Source organism: Bos indicus, chromosome 7 (assembly GCF_029378745.1).
Source record: "Bos indicus isolate NIAB-ARS_2022 breed Sahiwal x Tharparkar chromosome 7, NIAB-ARS_B.indTharparkar_mat_pri_1.0, whole genome shotgun sequence".
Lineage (NCBI taxonomy): Eukaryota > Metazoa > Chordata > Mammalia > Artiodactyla > Bovidae > Bos > Bos indicus.
The window spans coordinates 18,878,830-18,904,679 of NC_091766.1; the positions used below are offsets into that span (position 1 = coordinate 18,878,830).

A 25,850-nucleotide genomic window follows, 5' to 3' on the forward strand; every position below is an offset into this window, starting at 1 on the left:
GATTTATGACCCCTGCACAGTGGAACTGCCCACAGCGCTGTTTCATTTGGGCCTGTGAATAAGGATGGGGCCGTGAGCTGCAGGGCTGGCCTGGAAAGAGGGCTCGGGCCATGACCCTCAGGGCAGCCCATCTGGCTCCCAGCCAATCCTGAGGCCCTGCCAGAGCCACTAAAACTGACTGCGTCTTCTGCTGTCCCTCCAGTGCCTGTGCTCAGCAGCCCTGTCAGCTGGGACCAGCCGGAGAGCATTCTCCCCGGGTGCCTGCCAGCTATTAGTTCTGATGGAGAGACGGGCTGGAAGGGGAGAAGGACTGCTGGCCCCCTGTAGCCTGAGCGTGCCCCAGGGGCCTCTGTACCTTAAAGACTTGGCCACCAGAGCTGCAGGGCGGGGCTCCCGTTTTGGAGCATCCTGCACTGGGCAGCACTTGGGGCAGGGGCCATCCACAGACAGCAGGAGCAGAGGGAGAGGCAGGGACTGGGGTGGACACACGCTGCACGGGGCCTGGGTCCCATGGCCAGGACGCGAGACACGCTGCATTGGCTGTGGGTCCCTGCCCGCCTCCAGGGTGGGCCTGTCCACAGGGGGCTCTGGGCCCCCATTGACTGGGCCCCACCCCAAAATTCTAAGCCCGGAACTGTGGCCTCTCCCCATGTTGCAAGTAGAGGGAGGCAGTGCCCCAACACTCAGAACAAAACAGGCTCAGACGTAGCCTCTCATCAAGGGGGTCCGACAGCCCCACAAAAGCGCAGCGCAGAGAGCCCTTGACTGGCCAAGTTAATTAACCAGCGGGACGCAGAAGGAACAGAGCTGTTTAAAGTGACAGCGGAGAGGAGACACGAGGCCTCCGCCCCCACTCCCCCCACCAGAGGAGGAGGGACAGGATGACCCCCCACCTGCCCTGGCAGCAGACAGCGGCGACCTGCAGAGCGGAAGGCTGGCAACAGCGAGGGTGAGGGCGCAGCTCTGACCGGCCGGAAAGGAGGCCTCCCCTCCCAAGGTCCACACCCAAAGGTGTGAAATCCAAAGACTGTCCGAGGCATCACAGAAACACACTGTGTGTGCACACACACCACGTGCACACACCTCGGGACAACTCTAACCACACCACTCTAAACCCGTGGACCGACTAGACAGGTGTGGAGCCGGCAGACAGCCCTGAGGGGGCTGGTGACTAGTTCAACTACAGAAATGGTCTCAGGAGGGGTCTGCTGTCATAAGAATACAGCATGCACAATCACAATTACAGTACAGTCCTAGTTACAACCAAAAACCTTCAGAGAAAGCCAAGGGCATTTGTCAACCCCCAACCACAGTTCTTTTGATGGGAGAATGGGGATTAAATGATTTTGTGGCTTTTTTTCTTTCCAAATCTCTTTATTGAGCAGGTACATCATTTAAGTTGGTTGAGAGCCAGGCAGATAATGGAATCTGGCCTGCCACATGTTTTTTGTAAATAAAGTTTTATTGGCACATGGCCCCGGCTACAGTCACATTAATGCTGATACCACAGAGCCAAGCAGTCACACAGAGACTGGAAGGCCCCTAAATCCACAAATATTCACTATCTTATCCTTTACAGAAAGTTTGAAAAACCTTGATTTAAGTCACAGAATCCCTTTTATAAGGTATCCTGAAGCCTTGACCCCCTCAATGTGTCTGTACATACAGAGAAGGAATTAGGAGGTGAAGAAGGTTAAATGAGGTCAAGAGGCTGGGGCCCTAACTCTATTAGAACCAGTGTCCTTATAAGAAGAACAGGCTAGACAAACAGGACTCCGGCCCCTGCCACCCCCAGGGTGAGGACACAGCAGGAAGCTGGCAGTCCACGTACCAGGACTGGAGTCCCTACCAGGAAGCCAACCCCAGTGGCACCCTGGTCTCAGGCTCCCAGCCTCAGGAAATGTGAAGGATAAATATCTGCAGTTCAGCTGCCCAGTTATCAGTACTGCGATCCAACAGCCTGAGCTGACGAAAGACAGGTGTCTATGTGGAAACCTACTATGGGCCCGGTGTTCACTGAGGAGAGTGAGCTGCACACTCCCCACCACCTGCTGCCAGGATCTGGTGCTCACAGGTGCTAGGAAGCACCTAGAACCTGGCAGGTGGAGGCCCAGCCCTGGAATCACCTCTTTCAGGCTGCACCTGCCTTCATACCAGCAACCCAAGCCAGCTGCTCTTGGGAGAACACACCCGTACCCCTAGAGCTCATTAGGACCTTGGTGGGCCTGGGCCAATGGCGCACACCCCCTAGCTGGGCCTGGACCCCACCTCAAAGGGGACCAGGAGGCTGGACAAAGGGACCAGCCCCATGTAGTCTGCGGGCACCAAGTCTGCTTCTTACAAAGGTGCTAGCTCCTAACCTCAAGCCACAGATCTCACACATTCTGCCAGGCCAGCCCGAGGTTTTCTGACTTAACAACGCCAATGCTCACAAGTGGAGGAACACAGGAATCAAGGCCCCTGAATGACACCTAAAGAATGAAGGGGTCAGTCCCTCAGTCACCTCGCCAGGGCCTCTGGCAGAAGACACAAAAGGGCCACTCTTGGGGGTGAGTTTTATTCTCTTTCTCATGCTGGTGGGTGTGCAGGTGGGTCCCTTTTCTTACTGAATCCACCCTAACACGCTGCACCCACCAGCAGTCACGTTCTAGTCACGCCTCAGAGAAGCATCTAGGACGAGGCCTCGGGTCCAGGCTTGGCTCCCTCTCACCTCAGAGCAGGACAGACAGGAACCTTCCTGGAGCTTCAGAACAGTCTGACAAGCACATTCCAACGCTTCAGCTTCCTGAGGTTTGGATGTTTAAAAAGACAGGCTCTGATCTTAGATTTGGCAATTGAAGCCATAAAGTCCCAGAGCAAAATGGTTTCCCACTTTCAGCTCCCACATTGGAACCGTCATGCCCTCCTTACTACTCAGGCTAAATGGCTGTGCCCCGCAGCCCAGCGACAGGCCTGGCCCTGCAGCACTTCCAGGGAGATGGGGAGAAACTTCCTTAAATACCTGCGGAGGGGGGCAGGAACTCAGGGCCAAGACGGGCCACACCCCCCGAGGTCCAGCTGAGCTACCCCCTTGGCTGGAGGACCAGGAGCCCGCTGTGCGCTCTTCCAGTCCAGCCCCTCCAGTTCTGGGCACTCTCTGCCTTTTCAAGGCCCTGGCGGGGGGTAGGGGGGCTCCTTCTGCCTCCTCCCCCTCCCCCCAGTTACTGAGCCCCAGGGACTCGCCAGGGTCCCCAAGGACCCCAGTGTACATGTGGCCAGCCTGCTTCAGTTCTGCAGAAGGAAGGGATTCAGAAAGAGAAGGGGGTGAATGGGGGAGGGGAGGGGACAGAGGGGCTGGGAAGGAAGTGGGCAGGGAGGATTCAGGGGCATCAGGGTTTCCACACAGAGCAGCACCCTAGCCACTGGGGCCTGGGCTGTTCCCCACACAGGGTGCCCCCACAGGGCGCCTCCTGCCATGGAAGCACCCACCTACGTGAACCCCCTACCCCACAGCTTGACCCCATCACAGCCTTGTACAGAAGGCCGAGTCTTGACAGCACCTGCCAGAGGCTCAACAAGACACACGCCTGTCACTTCCAAATGACAAATGGTGAGAGTTACAACCGTGGAGTTCAGGGGCCCTGGGCCTGCTCCAAGTGCCCAGCTGGGGCAGGGGGGTTGTCACCCACGTCAGAAGACTGCCGCATCAGAGCAGTGACATGAGTGCCTGGGTCCCGCAGGGCCTACAGCCGAGTTTGAGGACAATGAGCAAACGGGCAGAGCAGAGGTCTGCCTCTGGTGATCAGAGCAGGAAGCCAAGCAGCACAAATAGACTTTTTTTTTCTCTCCATAGCTTGAAAAAACAGAAATGAGAATTGTTGTGTGGATTAGAGAGGATGGCCCCTGGGGTCCAGCAGCGCTTGGCATGAGCTATCCAGGCAGAGAAGGAGGGGTGCCCCACATGGAGGGCATGGAGCAGTGGTGCCTCCTGGGGACTCCCGGTTCCTCTGGGGAAGGAAGCTCTTCGTCCTGAGCTGCAGGGCCCAAGTAAAGCCAGGCCTCAGTGGAGAGAGGGGAGCGGGGGCCCCCATTCCATTCCTCCGTCCACCCTTAATCATCTCTGGCCTTGATCCTTGACAAGGTCCAACTCCAACTGCTGTCCCTTCCAAGCCCATGAAGCTCTCCCTCGAGCCATCCCACATCCATGGCTGCCGGGCAGGAGGAGGCCAGTACCATGGCCAGATGGTTGGGGTCTAAAAGAGCCATTTCCTGCTCTCCTGAAACCACAGCTAAGGGATTCTTAAGACGTGTGCCTAGGGCTGCATGGTGTACCAAAAGGACGTAATAAAGAAACTTCAGAACACAAAGAGGATTCAAGAAGTTTCTAGAATGGAGAAACACCTGCCACCCACCCAGGATGGGGGACTGGAAGAGCAGCTGGCTTTCTGCCACGGTAGAGAACAAAAACCACGCGTGAGTCAGACCTCCAAGTTCTGGAGGAAACCATCGCCCACAGAGACTCCACACCCAGCCAAACCATCAGCCCTGTCCTCAGCAGCAACTCCTGGGAAAGTGCCTCAGACCCCAGGGTCAGCCTTTCCACTGTGCTGTTTTTCTGCCCTTTTTGTTTGTTCTCTATTTTCAGAGGCAGAAAGTCTCAAAACATTTCTGCTCTGCTCCTTTCTCCGAAGTCCCCGGAGGATGCCTACTTCCAGTGTAAGGTCAGAGCAGGGTGTCCACAGAGAAAGGGAGTGTGGGTTCCTTCCAGCACCCTGGCATCCTACTCTTCCCCAGGGCTTCCCAAGACATGCCCAGCCACTGACAGTGCTGGAGTGGGTCCCACTGAATCCGGGGTCCCCTCAGCAGGCGTTTTGCTAAATGTAAAGAAGGCATCAGAAAGCAACATCCCACAAGCTCAGATATGCGGCCTGCACCTTCCTTGGGAGGGTGGCACTGGCTTGCCTTGGAGACAAGGATCTTGTTTTAGGGTCAGGATGCCCCAGTACTGGGAGCTTTGCTTAGTGATCTCATTTCCAACCGTGACGGCACGAGGCTGCAGATCCTCTCCTCGGGCTCATGCCGTCAGGGTTGGAAATGGGATCACTAAGCAAAGCTCCCAGTACTGGGGCATCCTGATCCTAAAAGAAGACCCCTCCAACACTCCCTCCTCTTCCTCTGGACCTCTCCCCTCCAGGCCCCCTTCCTCCCATTCATCTGTACCGTGAAAGGCATCTTGGCTGCTCTCTGTCTGGTTCCCCAGCCTGCTACTGCATTCTCAATGCCTAAGGAATTACGCTTTACAAACTGTAATAATCCCCAGCAAAACTGAAATCATATAAAACGACGTGCTTTGGGAAAGTGTAATGAAAGATCAAATGAAAAACCTACTGAAAGCCAGACCTTCATTTAACACCTCAGCACAAAAGGAAACTCTGCCCTCATGTCAAGCCCCACAGCCAGGAGAGGGGTTTCCGCTGACCCCGCCCTCACGTGAGACACTCCCTGACCCCAGCCTGTTCCTGGTGACCCTGAGGCCCCCCGTCTGTGGGTCTCCCTGGTCAGGACTTCAGACAAGACCCCCTGAAGGCACTGCCAGGGGCTCTGTATTCATCTCAAGCTGGGGGCCTCTGGGGAACAAACACACAAAAACCAACCGTGAAGCCACGCATTGGACCAAACCATTTGGGCCCTGAGGCCTGAGATCTAAAGAATGCAGGGGCCCAGGATTCAGGTGGATCCTCACCAGAGGAGACTGAGGGCTCCCGTCTCCTGGCAGGTGTTCACCAATGCGCCCCTCCCCGGCCCTGCCCCCACACGGAGAGCCCAGAGCTGCACAGAGATGCAGCTCAGGACGCACTGGGGGAACAGCCAGCCCCTCACAGGGTACAGAGTCTGAGGAACAGAGGGCAGCAGACACTCAGCCCTGCTCCGCTCCCCGACCCCACTCCATCCCCAACCCCAAAGTTCCCACTTCCTCCTTCCAGGCATATCCCCTGCATCCCCACACAAGCCAGAGGCATCCTGTCCTCCCAGAGAAGACCCGCCCACCACCGTTCCCACGTGCCTCCCCCTAGAATGGAACACGCGACCAGCCCCTCAATCCTCTCGGGGTGCAGTGTTTCGGTGCCTGGATGGACGGCCCATCCGCACGTGGGCATCAGGCCATCTCCAGTTTCCTGCCACGTGGTTCAGAACCCACAGGCACTGAGTTAACACAGCCCTGGCCACGGTGACTATTAACTTCCCTCACTTGGCAGACTCTTTGCTAACGGCAACCATCTCCTTGTCTCCTGACGGATGTGACCTGCTTTTTCCTTTCCGTTCTACTTTCTTTACTCCACGTGTTAAGTCCACAGTATTCAAAGCTCCTATTCTGATAGAAACCCCCCCTCACATCCCTACGGCCCTCCCGACCTTGGGGTGTCTGCCCTCAGTTCAGGGTTCCCTCAGCCTCTGAGCTGCAGAAGGCATCTCCAAGGGAGAAGGACCTGGGCAGCCACTAATACTCACAGTCACCCCCGACTCCAGGTACACAAATGCCCCAACTCGTGGAGGCAGAGGATGGGGTCTGGGGCTGTAGCAGGGGCAGGAAGCCAGAGCTCTCCCACTGAGGGTAAGACCCCTCTGTGCTGTAGGAAGCGGGTGGGAAGGACCCCGGGGGCACTCTATGAAGAGTCACTGTACTCCCTACAAGAAGCTCCTGTGGGGCACCTGCCCCCCCCACCAGGGGCCAGGAACTAGGCAACTGGGGGCCCACTGGCACCTGATCCCTAGGAATGCACACACCCTGCAGCATCTCTGCTGGGGGTGACCGGCCCTCCACCCCTTGTTGGAGAAGCCCTGCTCCAGTCTGGGCAGGGCTGGCAGCATCCTCAGAGGACTTGGGTCACATCCCTGCTCCTCTGGTGGATGGAAGCGTTCAAGACTCTGGTGTATTCATGTCACAGAGTGCCATCAACAGGGGAGAGGGCCTGAAAGCCACAGGATGTTGTCCCTGCCCAGCCCTGGAGGCCAGAAGTCTGAGATGCAGATGTGACAGGGCCAGGGTCTTGAACATTCCCTCCTCCAGAAGCCCCTGCTGGCTGATGCTGCCTGTCCCCCACATCGTGCCTGTTGTGGTCTCCCGGAGTCTGAGCATCCCACGCGTCCTGTCCCCCATCCGTGTCCCTCTCTGTGCAGCTTTTTCCTGTCTCCCAGGATTTGCAGGGTGACTGCTGCTGAGCAGATGCAGACAGGGGAGCAACACACATGCTTCCGAGGGAACAATCCCAGGGTGGGGGCAGGGGGCACGTCAGCCCACAAAGCGTTAAACACGCAGGGACGCGGAAGATCCCCCGCTGAGGAGCTGGCATCTGCCAGGCCAGCTCGAAGCCTGGCCCCCTGTTTCAGATGTAATCACCCACACGCTGCAGCAGGAGATGGGATAACAAACCAGTTCATTAGGAAATCCACTGGAAGCCCTCGGAAGCGCTTCATAAACAAAACCATTAGGTGCAGGGCTCCTGCTGGGGAGGCTGCTTCCTGGGGGCTGGGCAAGGTCATAGGTCAAACCTTTGACCCCCCCCCCCCCCCAGGATGCTACCCCCTCCACAAAGTCACTCTCTTTCCTCCTCCACACAGAAAAGCCTCATCCGTGTAGCACTGTGGCTGCAGCCTGGCAGCTGGTCCTCCTGTGAGGGTCCCCACCCCTCTCCCCTTCTCAGTTCAGTTCAGTCACTCAGTCGGGTCCAACTCTTGGCAACCCCATGGACTGCAGCACACCAGGCTTCCCTGTCCATCACCAACTCCCAGAGGTTGCTCAAACTCATGTCCGTGGAGTCAGTGATGCCATACAACCATCTCATCCTCTGTCATTTCCTTCTCCTGCCTTCAGTCTTTGCCAGCATCAGGATCTTTTCTAGTGAGTTAGCTCTTCATATCAGGTGGCCAAAGCCAAAGCATTGGAGCTTCAGCTTCAACATCAGTCCTTCCAATGAATATTCAAGACTGATTTCCTTTAGGATGGACTGGTTTGATCTTGCAGTCCAAGGGACACTCTAGAGCCTTCTCCAGCACCACAGTTCAAAAGCATCAGTTCTTTGGTGCTCATTTTTTACTATGGTCCAATTCTCACATCTATACACGACTACTGGAAAAACCACAGCTTTGACTAGACGTACCTTTGTGGGCAAAGCAATGTCTCTGCTTTTTAATATGCTGTCCAGGTTTGTCATCGCTTTCCTTCCTCCCTCTCTACCCAGATGCTGATAAACCAGGCGCTCTGGGCCATGCTTCCCAGTGGTGTTCCGGCTGAGGACCCCACTAGCCCCTCAGCTCTTCCATTACCGCAGCCCTTCACCCACAGCCCCTCTGGTGAGGAGGACACCCGGTGGACTTCTCTCCCTCTGTTCTCCAGGTTCCAAGGGGAGCCAGCCCACCTACCCTCTGTAGAAACCTCGCCAACCCAAGTCGCAGTGTTGATCATGGCCAAGAACCAAATTCTGTCCACAGCAGGACAGTAGAAAGGTCCGGGTGCTGGTGTGCCCATGAAGTCCCCTGACCCAGACCACAGCCTGACCTAAGAAAGGCCTCTACGCTTTCCCTGGGCCAGATGCGGCCACTTCTCCCACAGCAGACCCTCCAGCAGCATCTCTGGGCAATACGGGGTAGATACCTCGGCAGGGCAAAGATGCCCCCCTGAGGAGCCCCGCTGGCCCATGGCTGTCACACGGGGGATCCAATCGCCCTAGGGGACGGACACTGGGTGATATCTGGGATGCCTGTGGTTGTCACACTGAGGGGTTCCTGGCACTGAGTGGGTGGGGACAGGGGAGGGACGGCCCACAGATGGTGCAGTCCTGCAATTCACAGTGCTGAGGGGCAGAAACTCTTGTCCGTGGATCTGAATCACAAGCTCCCAGTTCTCATGGGAAAACGCAGCCAAACCATGAGGACAAGGGGCAGCAGGCCCAGTGGGGTGAGCAAGTCTGCAGCGGCCAGCACCCGGGCCAGAGCCATGTGGTCATGTGCTTGCTGGTGGGGACCACTCAGCGCTGGCAACCCACCAGGGGAACAGCGGCTGAAGTGGCACCGTGAGGAGCGGGCAGCCTCCAGAGAGGCCAGCCCAAGAGCACTCAGTGTGTGTCTCTAGGGCCACCCTCTGAGTGGGGAGCCTGAACACAGCTGCCTGTAACCCAGGCGACAACCCCAGGCGGCTGGGCGGGAGGTGGGGGGCTGCAGACAGGAGTGGGGGAGGGGGGCTCTGGGCTTAAGGCGGGGGCCCCCAGAATGAACACAAGCCAGGGGAGCAGAGGGGACGCAACAGACTGGCATGCTCCCTGGGGGAGGGGCTGCAGCTACAATGCGTTTGTGATTCTTTGCAAGGACTTCCCCAGAAGACAAACAGAAGGCTTCTCAGCTGCAAAGCTGTCTCGGAGGGCCTTGGGGCATGTATGTCCCCCACCAGCCCCCCAGACACAGTAGCAGAGAGTGGGGCAGGGGTGACAGGTGGGCTCTGAACCCCGGGCTGGTAGAAGTCCTGCCTGCATATGAGCTGGTGGGGGTGTCTCTCTCTGCCTCCAAGGCTGCTCCCCAGACCCATCCTTGGGAGTGTCCTCATGGGGGCACACAGTCCCCAGGGGAGAAGACTCCTTCTCAGGGGCAGAAAGGCTTCCCTCTGAAAAGACATGGGGTGTACCCACGGAGTCAGAACCTCACGATGGGCAGAGACAAAAGTGTCCAAGTGGTCTGTGGGGGTGGGGTGGTGACAATGGAAAAGATGGCAAGACAACTGCCCCCGACCCTCTCTCCAGACCAGGCTCTCACCCCTGCCCAGGGGACATCAGGTCACGATTGGGGGGAGGAGGGAGCTCCCCGCCACCCCCCACCCAAGGTCACAGTAACGCAGGGAGACCCTGCCTGAGACCCCTCCTTCCACATCAGGTCGCACCTGTTCTAGATGGTCAGCGTTAAAGCCACAGTGGGCAGGGAGGTAGAGCGGGGCCGTGCTCTCCGCTCCATTCCTCCCCACACTGCTGTGTGCCTCCTGAGTTCCCAGGGCAGGATATGGCGGGGGACGGGCTTCAAGCTGCTGCAGGGACAGAGTGACAGGAAGCCTGGGGGAGGCTCAGGAGGAGGGAAGCATATTTTATATGGCAATTGACCGCAAACCCTGAGCACTGGCCACCACAACTCCAAAAATCAGGGAGCCAGGGAGGCGCAGTGGTGCCCAGGCCAGCACCTCGGATGTGGGTGGGCCAGAGAAGCATCTGTCCGTCTGGGTGGGACAGACGTGGCTCTGTCCTAGGCCCTCCTCTGCCCGCCCCCACCTCCCCCTATTCTGTCTCCTCCCCTTGTGGGGAGGGGCTCTGGGTTAATCACCCAGAGCAGGCGCAGTGTCACCAAACAGAAGTCAGGCATCCTTGGAACAATGGGGACAATTTGGTTCACATTTCACAGCAGTGAAGTTCGAGGTAGCCCAGGTGGGGGCTTTTAGGGGAGGCCCCCCAACCCAGATCCAGAAGTGGGGGGATGTGGGGGCCAGGTCTTCCCACCCTCCACTCTCAGCAGACATCTTGCTGGGGAGCAGACTTGCCTGGAGGCTGAGCGCTGCCAGGCGGCGGCCCAGACAATGGGCGGAAAACCAGCTAAGCGTGTGGGGCTCCCAGTGTTCAAGCTGGGTTCTAAATCTCTCTTGCTCTGTTTAATCCGAAGTCAACTCCTGCGCCTTGTGGGGCGCCCTCGGTGGAGGCAGGAGGCCCTTGTCAGGCTTCACCCAGTGCCACCCACCGCGGGAACAACGAGACCGCGCAGCTAATCCAATGTGGCGTGCAGCCTTGTAGGACTAATTTGAGCTCAGACCTAAAAGGCTGATGTGTGCACACTTCATTTTCTGCAGTGAAGACGGAGCAGCCCTCTCATCTTCCCGGTTGGTAATCCCACTACAACGCCTGCCTGGGGAATTCTGTTCTTGGAAACGGAGCACAGGCCTGTGGAGGTGGCCCCTGCAGCCCCAGGCAAGCCCTGGACACCTGCCTGAAGGGGGCAGCCAGGCCCGGTCATGAGGCCCAGAATCAGAGCTTGATGCAGGCAAGATCCATCAGGAAAGCTGGAGAGAGAGACGGAGCTGCAGGAGCGGGGTTGCAGAGCTTGGGGAGGAGGTCAAGGGAAAGGGATAGCTCAAGACCAAAGCAGCAGCACGTGACCTGAGGCAGGACTGGCCGCTGCTGGCTCTGATACCAGGCCCTGCTGAGTCCTCAAATTCTACCCCATGGAGCTAACATTGATCAACATTTGGTAAGTTTCCTCGCCCCAACACACACACATGATGGGATGATGGGATTACATATTCATGATCCAAAACCTAGTTTCTCCACCCAAAATGCCGTGCGCATTTTTCCATGTCAGTAAACAGTGAACCTAATTTTGTGGCCGCATAATATTCCATAGTCCACCCAGTCCCCCAGTCATGGGTATAAATTTTCCTTGGTTAAAATCAATGAGGCAGCAGCTGGGGGCCAACGTGTTGGAGGGAACAGCCCCTCTGATGCCACAGACCCTGGGGGCTGTGGAGGAAAGAGTGAGGGGGACCCTTCAGCCTTGACTGCCTGGAGCCAGGGTGTCCACAAAATTGATTCTTTAGACCAGGGACTGCAAACTCCCGACAAGAGCCAACAGCAAATATTTTCCACTTTGCAGGTGAGATGGTCCTGTTAGGACTACTCAGCTCCACACACGAATGCAAGCAGCCCCTGCACAGCATGCCAATGAGCGGGTGTACCTGTGCCAATAAAACTCTATTATCGGGACTTCCCTGATGGTCCAGTGGTTGAGACTCCGAGCTCCCAAGGCAGGAGGCCTGGGTTCAATCCCTAATCAGGGAAACATCCTGCAACTAAGACCTAGCACAGCCAAATACATAAATTAATTTAAAAAACTTTATCAATGTGAAATGTGAGTTTCATCCAGTTGCATGTGTCACATATAACTTCTTTCGATTTTCTTTTCCCCCACCTCTTTAAAAACCTAACACTCAGCACTCCCCTGGAGGTTCAATGGTTGAGACTCTGAGCTTCCACTGCAGGGGGCGCAGGTTCAATCCCTGGTTTGGGAAACTAAGATCCCGCATGCCACGTGACATGGCAAGAAGAACAAAGACATCTAAGCATAGCTCTGTTTGCAGACAGTACCAAAAACAGTCAACCAGCCAGGTTTTGTCTGTGGGCCCCGTTTGCTGACGCTGATCTGGAAGAAAGAACAGGCACACCTGAAGTTCACACAGGCTGGCGAGCCCGGGCATTTAGCATTTCATGTGTCAACAGAGAAAATGACAGAAATGGGTCGATGAGGGGAGTGGGGGGTTCAGTGGGAGCCTGAGAAGCTAATGAACCAGCAAGTAAAGAGGTCTCTAGAACCTGGGAAGGGGACGTTCTCCCCCTGGGCTGTGTCTGAGGAATGTGCTAGAAGGGGACACAGATTAGGGGGGCAGGCACTCAGGCTGCAAGGAGAGGCCCCAGCTCAGTGGGAAGGGGGCTCTGGCTGCCCCTCTACCCCACCCACCCCCTCCCTTAAATCCATAGCCCTAGCACCACGGAATCTGAACAGTCCTTTGCCCCTGATACCTCAGCTTGTCATCTGCGAGGCCAAGCGCCCAGGCAGCCTCTCCAGCCTGGACTAGTTACAGGGCAGTGGAGCTCGGAGGGTCACCACCGAACAGCCCAGGAGCTGACATCAGGTGGCCACGGATGGGCACCCCAGGACTAGTGGCCACTCCTGCAGGGGCCCTACCCCAGCTGCCAGGCCCCTGGAACCCTGGGCCGGCTCAGAGCACCACACTGGTTCAGTAATTTCACGCTACGCCGCCCGGCAGTGTAAGCGTGGAGCCCCATCTCAGGCTGTACCTCCCAGATGTCACTTGTTTGTGAACACATGGCTGAACCCAAAATTGCTTTTAATATCCAGGCGGTCCCCACTGGCTCCGCAGCAGGGTTGGCTCCAACAGTGCCTCCAGGACAAGCCCCCGCTAGGCTGACAACTCAATCCAGTGCCCGCTGCGGCCAGGCGGCCCTGCACACGTGGAATGCTCGGCGACAATGCGAACACGCCCCGGGAGGTGTAATTATTCCTCTGGATCTAAGCGGACAATCCTGACGTCCCCATTTCTCCTCTTTTAGCCAAGTTGGACTCTCTGCCAAAGACACTCTCACCACGATTTTCTGAATTAAGTCTAAAAGCCCAATGCTTCACATCCTGGGGCGCCTCTCCAGTCTTCCTGGCTGCAAAGCCTGTTTCCTTTCTCAACTGCACTGACACAGCAAAGTTAGAGAGAGAGAGATCATTAGAAAAACAGAGATGAGCCAACCCATCTAGACCGCCAACCCGTCTAGACCGCGCTGTGTAGCAGAGATGTGCCACAAGGCCACCCCCAGAGCTTAATTTTCTTAGTCTTTCACCCTCTTCCCCAATAGCTCAGTGGGTAAAGAATCCACCTGCAATGCAGGAGACACAGGAGACGCAGGTTTGACCCTGGGTTGGGAAGATCCCCTGGAGGAGAAAATGGCCACCCACTCCAGATTGCTTGACCGGAGAATCCCATGGACACAGGAGCCTGGAAGGCTATAGTGCATGGGGTTGCAGAGCTGGGCACTACTGAGTGACTAAGCACATACAATCTTTCACCCCATTCAAACATGAAATGAAACACATGTTCCCTTTCAGAATGGATCTCATTTAACCCTGTCTACTCCCAAGCTCCAGTCTGTGAACACCCTGAGAACCCTCAGTCTGGGCCTTCCTGCTCTTTGCCACATGCTGCACCTGGATGCCAACTTCCCTCCCCATTGGGCCATATCTCCAGGCCATGATGCCCAACAGTCACAGCCTAGACCCTCTTCTGCAAAGATCTGGGGTCAGGGGTGGGCTGACCAAACCACGATCTGGACTCGGGGTTCTCCTGGTCCACACCACCCCCACTTCCATGTCTGGGAGAAACCCACCATGCTCCCTAACCCTAGGCCCTGACTCTGAACAGCTGAGTGATTCCATGGAAGACCCCCAGGGCTCTGCTGAGGAGGCAAGTAGGAGGCACCCCCATTTCACTGAATAGGCCCATGCAGGAGGGGCCTCTCCTGCTCCTTGCGCTCAGCGCCAGAGTGAGACGTGTGCACAGCTGGGCCCCTTTCTATGCTGGAGAGAAAAGGTTAAAGCAGCTGAAGCCTGAGAGCCGGGGCTGCTCAGCCAGAGCCCAGCCGGATGGGTAGAGCTCACTGGCTTCCTCAGGGTGGTCGTGGTGCCAGTCCTGGGAGGAAGGTCACTGGTCCCAGCTGCCAAGGAAGGGCTGGGCCTGCTGCATACCCAACAGCCCTCCTAGCGGCCTCCCCTTCCCAGGGACCTGCCCACTATCCAGCTGCTCCCTGGACATGCCACTGTGGGGCCCCGAGCCCCACTGAGCTGCCCATCAGAACCACAGATGGGTGCATGTGGGGGGAAAAAGAAGCTGAGAACAAGCACTCGGGTCAAGCGTCAGGTCTGCAGGCTGATTATCATCACTCTGGGGGCAGGTCGGCAAAGTACTGCGGAAAACAAATGAGGCTCCTGGGCTCTGAGTGACCACTGAGGACGACGAGGCAGCAGGAAGCCCTTGGGCTCGAGCACAGGGCCTGCCCTGCCAGGGCTCTGCTCTCTCTTGCATGTGCACTCACACATACGTGCGCGCACACACACACACTGCAGACTGGTAAAGATAGGCTCTGGGGCTGGAGCAAACCCTGCACCTGACCAAGAGGCCCCTCAAGAGTCAACTAACACGGAACAAACTTTCCCTGGCCCCCAGATGGTGGGGGCGTACCTGGGCCTGCCAGGACAGAGGGAGCCCTGAGCCAGGCCTGGCCAGGCCCCGGCTGCTGCACACCACCTGACCTGCCCATGCCCTCTTCCCTCCAAGTGAGGAATGAGCTGAGGACACGTTTGCTGAGGATCCAGAAACAGACCCTGATGGAGAGCCTGAGCCCCAGCCTGAATATAAGTGGCTGTCATCTAGGCCCTGGGCTGGGGGAGCAGGTCAGGGGCCAGCGTGCACTCACCTGGGTGGCCACCTTGCCGTAATCGATCCACCGCAGTGTGGCAAAGTTGGTGGACTCGGCGCAGTTGAATCCATGGTTGAAGCCAGCATGGTAGCCGTAGGGGAACGTGATCATGAACTCCCCCGCCTCCTGTGTGATCTGGGGAGGAAGGGCGACAGGTGAGGGATGAGGCCCGGCCAGAAGAAACGCCCGACACGGGGCATCACAGGCTGGCAGCAAAGCCACCAGGAGCCACTGAGGGGCCCAGCAGGGGGATGTGGGCTCCAGGACGTCCCACCAGACGTGGGGACCTGACTTCAGGAGCCAACGGAGTTGGCCAGGTGAAAGGCCAAGGTTCTACAGGCTGCAGCCTGGTTCTCATGGAGCTGGTAGAGCAGGTGAGGCGAGCGGCTGGGGTGGCTGCTACCAGCCCCACCGCTCAGAGGCCCCACCGGGCCCAAGGGGACAGTCTGGACTCTCAGACAGGTGAGTTGCAGCGCTAGGATTCTAGGTGCTTTCTGTTTGGGATGGGGGGCGGCTTCTGCTTTGGAGGCAGGTGGTTATCACACCTCCTGTCCACTGTGAGATGTTCCCACACGGCAACAGGACTGGCAAGTTGGGCCGGTCAGCTCTGGGGAAGCTCAGAGCCCTGGGAGCTCAGGACACGTGTAAGCCTGCAGCACAGCATCCAGTCCTCGTGCGAGGAAGTAGGCCCACCCATGAAACGGCCCCAGATTCTGGCCTGAGTCACCCCACCACTGTGAGCAGGGAGCCTATCCACTAGATTCTAAGACATGGGTCCTTCCAAGTGAGGATAGAGCAGCTGAAGTGACGTATCGGTGGGCTGGGAGGACACGTGTCAAGGTCAGATCCCCACAGGAGGAGCTGATGTCTCTAGGCATATTCAAAATGGTCTGGACAGCCAGACTCTGGTCCGGCCTCTGCATCAAAGACGCCAAACCCAGGAGCTGGGCATGAGGGATGGGGGATGATGACACCACACAAAGGCGTCCAGTACTGCCGCCCTGAGACTTCGAGGAGGAGGTGGGGGCTGCAGCCTCCTCCCCAGGGCCCTCCCCACTGACCGCCCGCAGCCATCAGCAGTCGTCCCAACAGCAGACTGTTGTGAAAGGGATGAGAAGTAACAGTAGCCAGCACGCCCGCTCGTGGTGTCCTGCGACGCAAGGTAGGGCTGTTGGAACAGAGGCGTGTGCAGGAGTGACCTCTGGAGTCGGGAGGGCCATCATTTCCTGGATTGAGCTGGGAGCACAGATCAGCTTGACTGGAGTTCCAGGGACTGTGGCCCCAAACGCCGCCCCATCCCATCCTCCAGGTCTCTCTAGGGTTTCACAGACACTGACCACACCATGTGTACTCTGGGTCTGGCCTCTTCTGCTTGGCACATCCTCAGGGTTTATCCGTCCCAGTGGGCACTCCGCTGTCTCCTTTTTGTTCCTACAGGGCCTCCTGTCACGAGGACATGTCCTACTTGCTCATCTGGCCTCCTGCTGACAGGCCTGCAGCTGTTCCCTGGTCGGGATTGCAGCGAGCAGAGCGGCGGGGCCAGTGGAACCACTTCTCCAAATGGTGCTGGTGTTTCTCCAGAGCAAACAGACACGGAGGGGGAACCGGGGGCCCCAGGAAACTGCCCGGCGGCTTTCCATGACAGCTGCCCATCTTGCACCAATGTGGCAGTGACGGCGAGATCCCCCTGTGCCCTCGGCAGTGTCAGGGGTCTTTGTGGCCCAGGTGGGGGGTTCAAGGCTCCAGCCCTGCCCCCAGGTTGGCAGGTGCCACCCACCACATCTGGTCCTGGTGTGTCTGGACCTGCTGTTGCAGGCGTGTGCCTCCTTTTGCCAAGTGTGTCTGTTTAATTCTCCTGCCCCACTTGGAGGCCATTCACTGCTTTGTCACTGACTGTGGTTCTGCGCCCTGCTAATAACCCCAGAGAGATGAGTAGAAATCGCTGGATTTATCTAAGGAACTGACGAGGAGTCAAACCTCGGCAGGGGAAGGGGAGCGGTGGGAGGTGGTGGGGGGTGAGACGTCCAGAAACCAAGCACAGAGTCAAAAATCAATCAAAACTGATGTAGCCTGGAGGAAAGCCAGTCCTTAAGAACACGCTGATATTTTTCTTTTCAAATAATGAATTGCACCAATCAAGGGAAGTCACTGTGGATTAAGTTATATTTTTAAATTCCAGTCCAAGTGACAGCTGTGTGCAGGGATGAAGCAACGGTAGGAGAGGGGGGAGGTGGGGATGGGCAACGTCCCCAGGATCAGTGGCCAGCATCCTCGGTCCTCAGGCAGGGCCCCCTGGGTCGGCTTCAGTCGCAGGACTCAGGAGCTCATGAGACGGTAAATAAACTCGGGTTTGGGGATGGCCCGTTAAACCCAGTTACTGATTTTCTCATCCTACTCGAGCTGATCCTATAGAGTGCTGTCTCACTCTTCCTCCGATGCCTCTGAGCAAGGCTGGTCTGCTCAAGCCTCGGCGGGGCAGTGGGGTCCCTGTAACCAAGCTGGAGCCCCCCACCCAACCCCTCCCATAAATCAAGGCCCAGAAGGGAAGGTGTGCTCATTTGGAATGACAAGAAGATTATGTTCCCGTCAGAAAATCTACATCTCGGTGGCTCCACCTCGGGCCCACGGAGGCTGTCCTCCATGTCACCGCCATCAACGTTAGCCCGACAATAAATTAGAAGGCATTGGGGATGATGGATCGGCCTTGAGGCGGAGCAGTCGGGAGAGGAGGGAGCTCGGGCCCCGCACGCCAGTCACAGAGGAAGCCCGGAGCTCGGCTGCCCCTCGAGCTCTCGAAGAATGAATGAGGAAGTCCGTGGCAGATCACAGAAACACACACTTTTAATTATTAAAAAGCTCCGCTATTGATCTGCTTTTTCTTCCAGAAGTAAATACCATTACGAAGATTTATAACTGGAGTGTGGAGTGACTCTTTTACCAGGAATTCAGATGAGGGGCTACACGTGGAGCCCTGAGAGAGGCGTCCATCCATCCCTGACTCTGCGGGGCCTGGAGCCTGGTCCCCAGGCCTGCAGCCCATGGAGGGCTCTCTGCTGCCAGACAAGGGCCTGGGTCCCACAGCCTCGGGTGAAGCTCTGTCCTGCCCTCTGTGGGAGCCGGTATGGCCGCTGAGCCCTGCCTCTCCTGGGTCACCAGCAGGGTCACCAGCAGGAGGCCACTGCCTGTGGGTCTTGCTTAGATATTTCACAAATGAGCTGCAGGACCACACTGGCACCGACCTGGGAGGATGGACAGCACCCACCAGCTGACTCCCACGACCAGCATCCCTCTCCAGGAGGCAGGATATGGAGGATGTTCCTGACAAAGCGATGGGAAACAAGGACCTCTCAGTCCTGTGAGCAATGCTGTGATCTGTCTGCAAGGTTCCTGGTAACAAACAACATTCCAACCAGAAGACAGAGGGGACTGAGAGAAGAACAGGGACAGCTGCTACCTGAAGAGCATGAGTGATGGGGGTGGCCCTGGCAGGAAGGCCACACCCCCATCTGCGTGGTGATGCTGTGGCTGCGTGCCTGAAACATCAGAACCAGTTTTCGACTTGCTGACACCCGGGGCCAGAGGCAGGCATGAAGTCTGCTCGCAGAGCTCGCTCTGAGCCTGATAGATCACCCTCTGGGGAGACCTGCAGGAGCTGGGCTGCCTCTGCCCTCGGGGCCATGGCCCACATGCCTTCCAGAAAGTTCCAGGCATGGGCCACTCGCCTGGACCCTTGTAACCAGGAAGCCTGTCTGTGGGGAGGGACTGGCCAGGAGTGACAGCGGCTGGGCCCACTCCCAGGACAGAGGCGCCCAGCCCCAGAGCTCAGTCCCTGTTGCCCACCCACTCCCCCAGGTGGTGGAGTCCCTGCCAACTTCGCCCCCAGTGCAGCCTCACCCCTCACACCCCCACGTGGACACCTTACAGGAAACTGCATGAGATCGCAGCTTTCATGCTGCGGGCGAGTCAGACGCTTCATTTCTAAACAGGTACTCACTCCCTCTGGAGTGAGGCCGTCTGCCCTGGGCATGGGAGGGGTGGGCAGGGGGCTCCCACAAAGCAGGGCCCAGCTCCTCAGCAGTTCCTGCAGGGTCGTCAGGAGCTGCCCCCGCCATCCACTCCCCAGTCTGACCCTAGGACCAACAGATATTCAGGTCTGGCTTGGGAGGGACTGAGGGAAGCCCCTCCTGATACCCACCTCCACCCTCACCGCCACTGTGGAGGAGCTGATGGCCCAGCAGTGTGGCCCGACCCCAGCCTGCAGCCCTTCTAGAACCTTCTCCAGTGTGAAGACACCAGTTTCCTGGGGCACTCATGGTCAGCAGGGCCCGGGCCCAGAAGCCTGACCACCAGCAGACTACATACCCACCCCTACATACCCGGCTGAACGGGATCCCATACTTCTTGAGGATAATGGGCGAGATGAGAGTCATCTTGTGCCGAAGGAAGGCATCGCAGCCCTGGGAGCTTCCGGGGAAGAAGCCTGGAGCAGACGAGACAGTGTCAGCCGGACAGGGCGGGGTGGCCAGGCAGCCCTGTCCTCCTGTGGCCCCGCAGGAACGAAACACACAGGGGCCCGCCAGGTGGAGTGTACCCACGCACGGCACCACATTCATGACTACAGACAAGGTGTGCGGTTGGGATACGGCTGCCCACAGACTGCCCCCCACTCCGAGCTCCCCTCAGGCAAAACCAACCCACTGGGGCCTCCACACGGTCACTCAGCCATGTGAGAGAGCAACCGAGAGACAGGACAGCGGAGCTGCTCTCTAGAGCCTGATGAGTTGTGCGGTGAGGAATGAGTGTGAGACCCCCCCACTCACTGACCAAGTCCACAACAAAGAGGGGGGCTGCCTGAGTGGGCAAGGGCTCTCTACCCACGTGGTCCCATGACCCACCCACCTGTGGCCCAGACCCACAGGCATGGGGGCAGAGTGGGCGACCCAGGCCTGCGCCTCTATCTGTGCTCACAGCCCCTCTGCTTTCTGCCCCAGTGCACGCCATGCAGCTAATTTAAAAGATGATCCATGAGTCCACGAGAGGCCCAGACACCTAGACCCAGACACCAGGCTTCACCAGCATAGCTCAGCGCTGTTCCCACATCACATGTTGGCTGAAACTCAAGTCACTAACAAGCCAGTCTCATGGTTAAGGAAAAGCCAACCTTAGGTTCTGCCCACGGTGGCTGAGCTTCTCACCCCAAACCGCACAGAGTGGGCACAGGAGGGCCACATGGCTCCTCGAGGTATGGGACACGTCCCCATGGCAGCAGCATGAGGGCTGACCCCCAGGCCCGGGTGGCCCCGGGGCCCTTCCAGTGAGACCAGCCAGCACACATCCTCGATGGGCACGTGTGCACGTGCTTGTGTGCATGTGTCTGTGTGCACACATGGCCCCACCCACATGCCGAGGCTGGAGGAGGCTCCTGACGGCAAGGACCCAGTGTGGAGGTTCTGGAAAGAGCCAGGATGACCGAATCCCACACTCTGCTCTGCACTAAAAGCATTTCCATTAGAGTTACGGCTGCCTGCCGCCCGGCCCGCCGCCCTCTCTGCAGTTCCTCTTTTTAATGCACAGTTTAAGTGGCTCTCATTAAAGCTCTAATAAAGGCGCACATTTTAAGTGATTAGCACCAATAATGCGCCAACACATTAACGCTCTCCCCGTGGGCTGCACAACCCTCCCAGCGAGCCCATTCAGAGCGCAGCTATTCATTTTCCATATTAATTGCAACCCCCTTCCACCCATCTCAACAAAGCTGCCCGGGAGGCACGCCCCAAAAAAGTTTGGAAGGGACGCCCAGGAGGGCAGTGAGTCACCAGCCCTGGAGTCTCCTCCGTCCTTCCTCTGAGGAGGGGAGAGAAGCCAAGCGAGGGACTCTAGAGGAACCATGAGGTCCCCCACCCCTCCTCCGGAGCTGTCGGCCCTGTCCTTGAATTCCAGGTGCGGCCTGACTTCACAAGGGCCGCCTTCCTGCTTGCCCACCCACCCATCCTCTCCCAGCCCCGGCCACCAAACCAAGCCCTCCACAGATGCCCAGGCAGTGAGCCAGCACACAGGTCCGGGTGTCAGAAAGGCCGCGGCAGCAGTTCCGGCTGCCTCCAGCTTCTCTAGTTGGAGCTCAGATCACCCCACACTCTTCTAGTAGAGAAGGCACATTCAGGGAGAACAGCCGGACGTGGCTAGCTGCAAACACCCTTGGCCCCCCCACCGAACAGCAAGAGCAGAGATGCTGAAGACAAGGCCCAGGGTCCCCAGAGAGAGAGCACCTGCGCTGATGCTCCTGGCTCTGCAGGTGGGGAGCTGAACTGTGGCTCCCCCAAGACGTCCACGCCCCAATCCCTGCAGCCCGTGTAAGGTCCCCTCCTTGGAGAAAAGGGCTCTGAAGATGGGATCAAGTGCAGGCCCCTGAGGTAAGATGGGCCTGGACCCCTGGATGGGGGGGCTGTGGCATCCTGAAGGTCCTTCTAAGAAGGGGTTAAGGGAGGCCGGACCATAGCAGCGGAAGCCATGGACCAGGGAGACAGGATGAGAGCGGCACGGCCCCTAGTCCAGGACGGGGCGCCTGCAGAAGTCAGAGAGGCTGGAATTGGGTTCTGCCCCACCCCACCCCACCCCACCAAGGGGGCCTCAGGAATGAGGCAGCCTGCTGATGCCTGGACCTCAGCCCCAAGAGGCTCGGTGTAGACGTCTGACCTCCACAAACAAGATTTGTGTGAGAACAAAGATCTGTGTGGGTTTAATTAGGACTTTTTTTTAAAGTGTAGTTTAAGGTTCACAGCAAAATTGAGAGGATCTGTGTTGTTTTAAGTCACTGAGTTTGTGATGCGTGCGTGCTAAGTTGTGTCCGGCTCTTTGTGACACCAAGAGCTGCAGCCCGCCAGGCTCCTCTGACCATGGGATTCTCCAGGCAAGAATACTGGAGTGGGCTGCCATTTCTTCTCCAGGGGATCCTCCCTTTCCCACCCGGATGGGACCCGGGTCTCTTACGTGTCCTGCACTGGCAGGCGGGTTCTTTACCACTAGTGCCCCCTGGGAGTTTGTGGTAATGTTACATCAACCAGAAGCTAATACAACAGGAAAAGACATTTTTAATTGGCATTTTAAAAAGTCAGATAATGGGGAAAAAATCTAATTTGGCTTTCCCTTTAGATCTTAGGAAGTAAGTGCAATTGGCTTTTGCCAGGACTGCCTGTCCTGGAGTTTCCACCAGGAGAAACATGCTCCCCAGAGTGGGAATGGCACGGAGGCCGGTGGCGGGCCATCAGGGAGCCTCGCCAACACCACGCCATGGCTTTGGAAGGTTCCACGGCCTGAGGGTACCAGCTGCCTGCTGCTGCCACAGAGGTCAGGGTGGCCAGAGGCCCGGCGCTGTCTGAGAGGCAGACCCTCACCCCCACCTGGATACAACCTGTGCTGGAGGGGCCGCTCTTGGCTGTGAAGCAAGGGCTGATGGCTGGGCCAGTCGTTGTTACTGTCTGTCCAGCACTGACAGCCATCCACCCTCATGACACAAGAGCCTCCGTGGGGACAGGGCAGGGCCATGATGAGAGTGACTCAGGGCCATGGCCTGGCCCTCCGTTGGGGCACACAGAGGCCTCAGGGGCTCCCAGCCAGGGTGTCTGCTTGTCTCGAAGGACTCCATGCCCTGAGGGCCTTCCTATACCCAAGTGGTCCGTGGCCCCCTGTCCAGACACAGCCCAGGACCCTCTCTGATAAATCCGGTCAGCCCAAGAGGCCCCAGCTAGGGCCTCAATGCAGATAGCGGGATGTTGCTGAGGAAGCCTGGGTGATCCAATCCTGCATGGACAGCAGACAGCCCCACGGCCCCCACTCGGCCGTGCAGCACTGTGAGGACCTCCGAACTGGCCTTCTCATGCTCAAGACTGAGCAAAGGCCCCACAAAGACAAAGGAGGCTGGGATGGAGCCCCAGGAGCTGGGGGGTGGGCGGCGAGAACACTGGCTGCCTCCAGCCTGCAAAGCCTGGGGTCACATCCGAAACCCCATGCCCAGAGTCTGGAAAATGAGAGTGTGAAGTGCCGACACTCGTGCAGCATGCGTCAAGTGACAGACCCACGGAGGGGACCACGGCCTGACCCAGAGGGAAGGAAGTGGACGCGGCGCGGGACACCGACACCCAGACAACAGCGGGAAGCCGGAGAGGGTGGGGCTGCCAGCCCGCCGCCCACCCAGCCCCAGAGGCCCCGGGCACCTACCGATGGCCAGCCGCTCCAGGCGCTTGCCGTGCTCCGGGGGAATGGCATACCTACGAGAGAAGGCAGGCACGTCAGAGTTGAGAGCGTGTGGCCAGGTGGATACCTCCATTTTCAAACAAATGTGGGGTGTGTCCTTTGTCCAGAGGAGGGAGGGTGGTAAAGGGTCCGACTACAGTCACCAGACCATCTGCCTCCAGACCTGTTGGGAGAAACTCCAGACAGTGGCTCTCAAGCCAGCGATCCTTCCCCCAGGGGACACCAGGCCATGTCTGAGACATTTCCAGTTGTCACCACTCGGGGTGGGGGTGGGGGGGCGCGGTCCTGGCAGCAAGGGGGTGGGGGCAGGGATACTGCTCCATGCCCCACCCCCACAGAGAGTGACCTGCCCAAGGCCGCAGTGCAGAGGGGGAGGGGGACTGTGCTCCTGAATAAGCCCAGCAACACCTGGAACTCTAGAACAAGACCCTATGAGGGTGCATCCCCCCGCCCCACCCCCACCCCCGGAGCAGGAAGCCAACTGGGGGAACCACAGGAAACACTGAAGACCGCCCAGACATGGCAGCCAGCTGAACCCACCCCAATGGAGAGGTTTATCACTGCTTTTGATAAAATAACACGGGGCGAGGGGAGGAGATAGGTGAACGCTGTGCTGCCTCGTTTATCCAACAGGATAAAAACAATTAATTTCCAAGCATGCTCGGGGCCCTGGAGGCGGTGGCCATGGCACCTTTAATTCTGCTATCGTCAGAGAATTTCCCATTATCTGGACAAAGAGGAGGTGACTCTTTTTTTAAACGGCCTTTTATCGCTTACATAAAGATGATCAAAGTTAATCCCAATCCAAGGCACCTTGGTGGGATTAATGTCACCCCCCACAAACAGCAGAATGAAACATTCCATCCCTTCTGGGAAGATGCCCAGGGCCAGGAAGGAACTAATTTACGGCTCCAAGGCTGTGATGATTAATGCAATATCGCGGGTCTACAATGCTGCTTTCACTTAATTACCGCCTGTAATTGGGAGTTGTAAAGATAAGATTAATTGAATCTGGTGGATGTTAAAAGTTGAATATGTTGGCACGTGGCTCCTCTGTTATCAGAAAGTACAGACTGCAGGACGCGGGCCGAGTGTTCAGAAGGGCAGCCCCTGGAGAGAGAAGAAGTGACTCATGGACGGAAGCCAGCAGCCTCGGGGAACGTCTGGACTCTGACAGCCAAGAGCATGTGGCGCCTGCCACGCAGCAACCACTGGGCAACCCCCTCGGGGTGCTGAGGGGCCCCAGAGCTACCCTCTCCTGCCTCCAAGGACTCTGCAGGATGAAAACCTCCGTCTTCAGGGGAGGGCAGAGTGCTAATCCTGACTACATAAGCACTGAGCGTGGACCATCCATACAAAGGAGGCAGGGAGGGTGTTTGAGGCTTCATCGGTGCAGCTGTGAAGGCTCCCCGAATTCTACTGGCTGTGGCATTGTAGGTACTCACCGAGCCCCACCCAGCCACAGCCCTCCCCTCTGGGGCTCCCAAGCAAGGCCAGTGCAATGGAGGCCCAGGTGAGTGGGCCACAGGACTGGCCTCCCTTGCAGAGCAGACATTCACCACTGGAGAAAAGTCCCCAAACCAAGGGGCTTTCATGGCAGAACCTCATGGGGTCTCCAGCCAGGGCCCGGGTTATGTTATATCATCACAGCCCCACCCAGCATCACACCACTGGGTCGGGCTCGGGTCTGGGAGGAGAAAAATAAAGTAAGAAGGCAGAGGAGGGGCTCCTTGGGTTGAGCCAGGCTGCTTACTCACCCTCAAGGTGGCAAGCATCTGTCTGGCTATTAGACAGCAGGTTCCAGGGCCATAAAACAGAGTTAGCTTTATTGGTCACCAATATGGGGGCAGTCTGTCCTGCTCCCCAGGAACTCTGTCCCCAACACAAGGTCAAACATCAAGGCCAAAATCAATCTGCTCTGCCCGCCTGTGATCCCAGGCAGCTGCTCTCTGGACGGCAGCCCTGGTCACTTGGGTGGCAAAGGATGCTTGCCTATTTCGATGGACAAACTGTCTGCCGGGACCACATCCGCCTCACGACTGGGCTGGTGTGAGGTCTCCCAGCTGGCAGGCAGCCCTGCCCAGCCCACCCCCAGTCCCCCCTCGTTCCCCCATCCTGCTCTCTGCCAGCATGGGCGCTCTCTCCAGCAAGGCTAGTTTTCTGCATGTCTTGCTGCCCTACAGCCATCTCCCTGGTCCAATAGCCCCTTGCTCCTCCCGGGGGTACGGTCTAGTCCCAGACGGCCCAGTCACAGCAGAAGAGCCTGGACAGGCCGGACAGGATCGGGCAGCACCACTCCCAGAATCTGGGGACCACTGGGAGGGAAAACAGACCGGGGGTTTGGGGGACAGAGTCGGAAATAGGGGAGCTCCGTGGGGGAAGCTGCAGAGGGACAGGCCACCCGCGGAGGGGGTCACACTGGTTACTCCACCCACAGCACAGGGAGCCTCAGTCCTGAGGCCGGCCAGGCAGGTCCCTCTGGACCTCCCCACGTGTTTTCCCAGCCCTTCCTATGCACCCCTCTTCCTCCACCCTTTCTCTCTGGTGGTGACAGTTCTT

At 57.8% G+C, this 25,850-nt stretch overlaps 1 protein-coding gene across 1 annotated transcript in view; it reads right to left on the reverse strand.

Moving 5' to 3' along the window:
- KDM4B (lysine demethylase 4B) overlaps positions 1 to 25,850 on the reverse strand; it is a 121,136-nt gene that overhangs the window by 29,640 nt on the left and 65,646 nt on the right. The window contains 3 exon segments of the mRNA XM_070793049.1: positions 15,039 to 15,176; positions 19,418 to 19,521; positions 23,256 to 23,305. Of these exon segments, the coding sequence (XP_070649150.1) occupies positions 15,039 to 15,176; positions 19,418 to 19,521; positions 23,256 to 23,305 (292 nt within the window).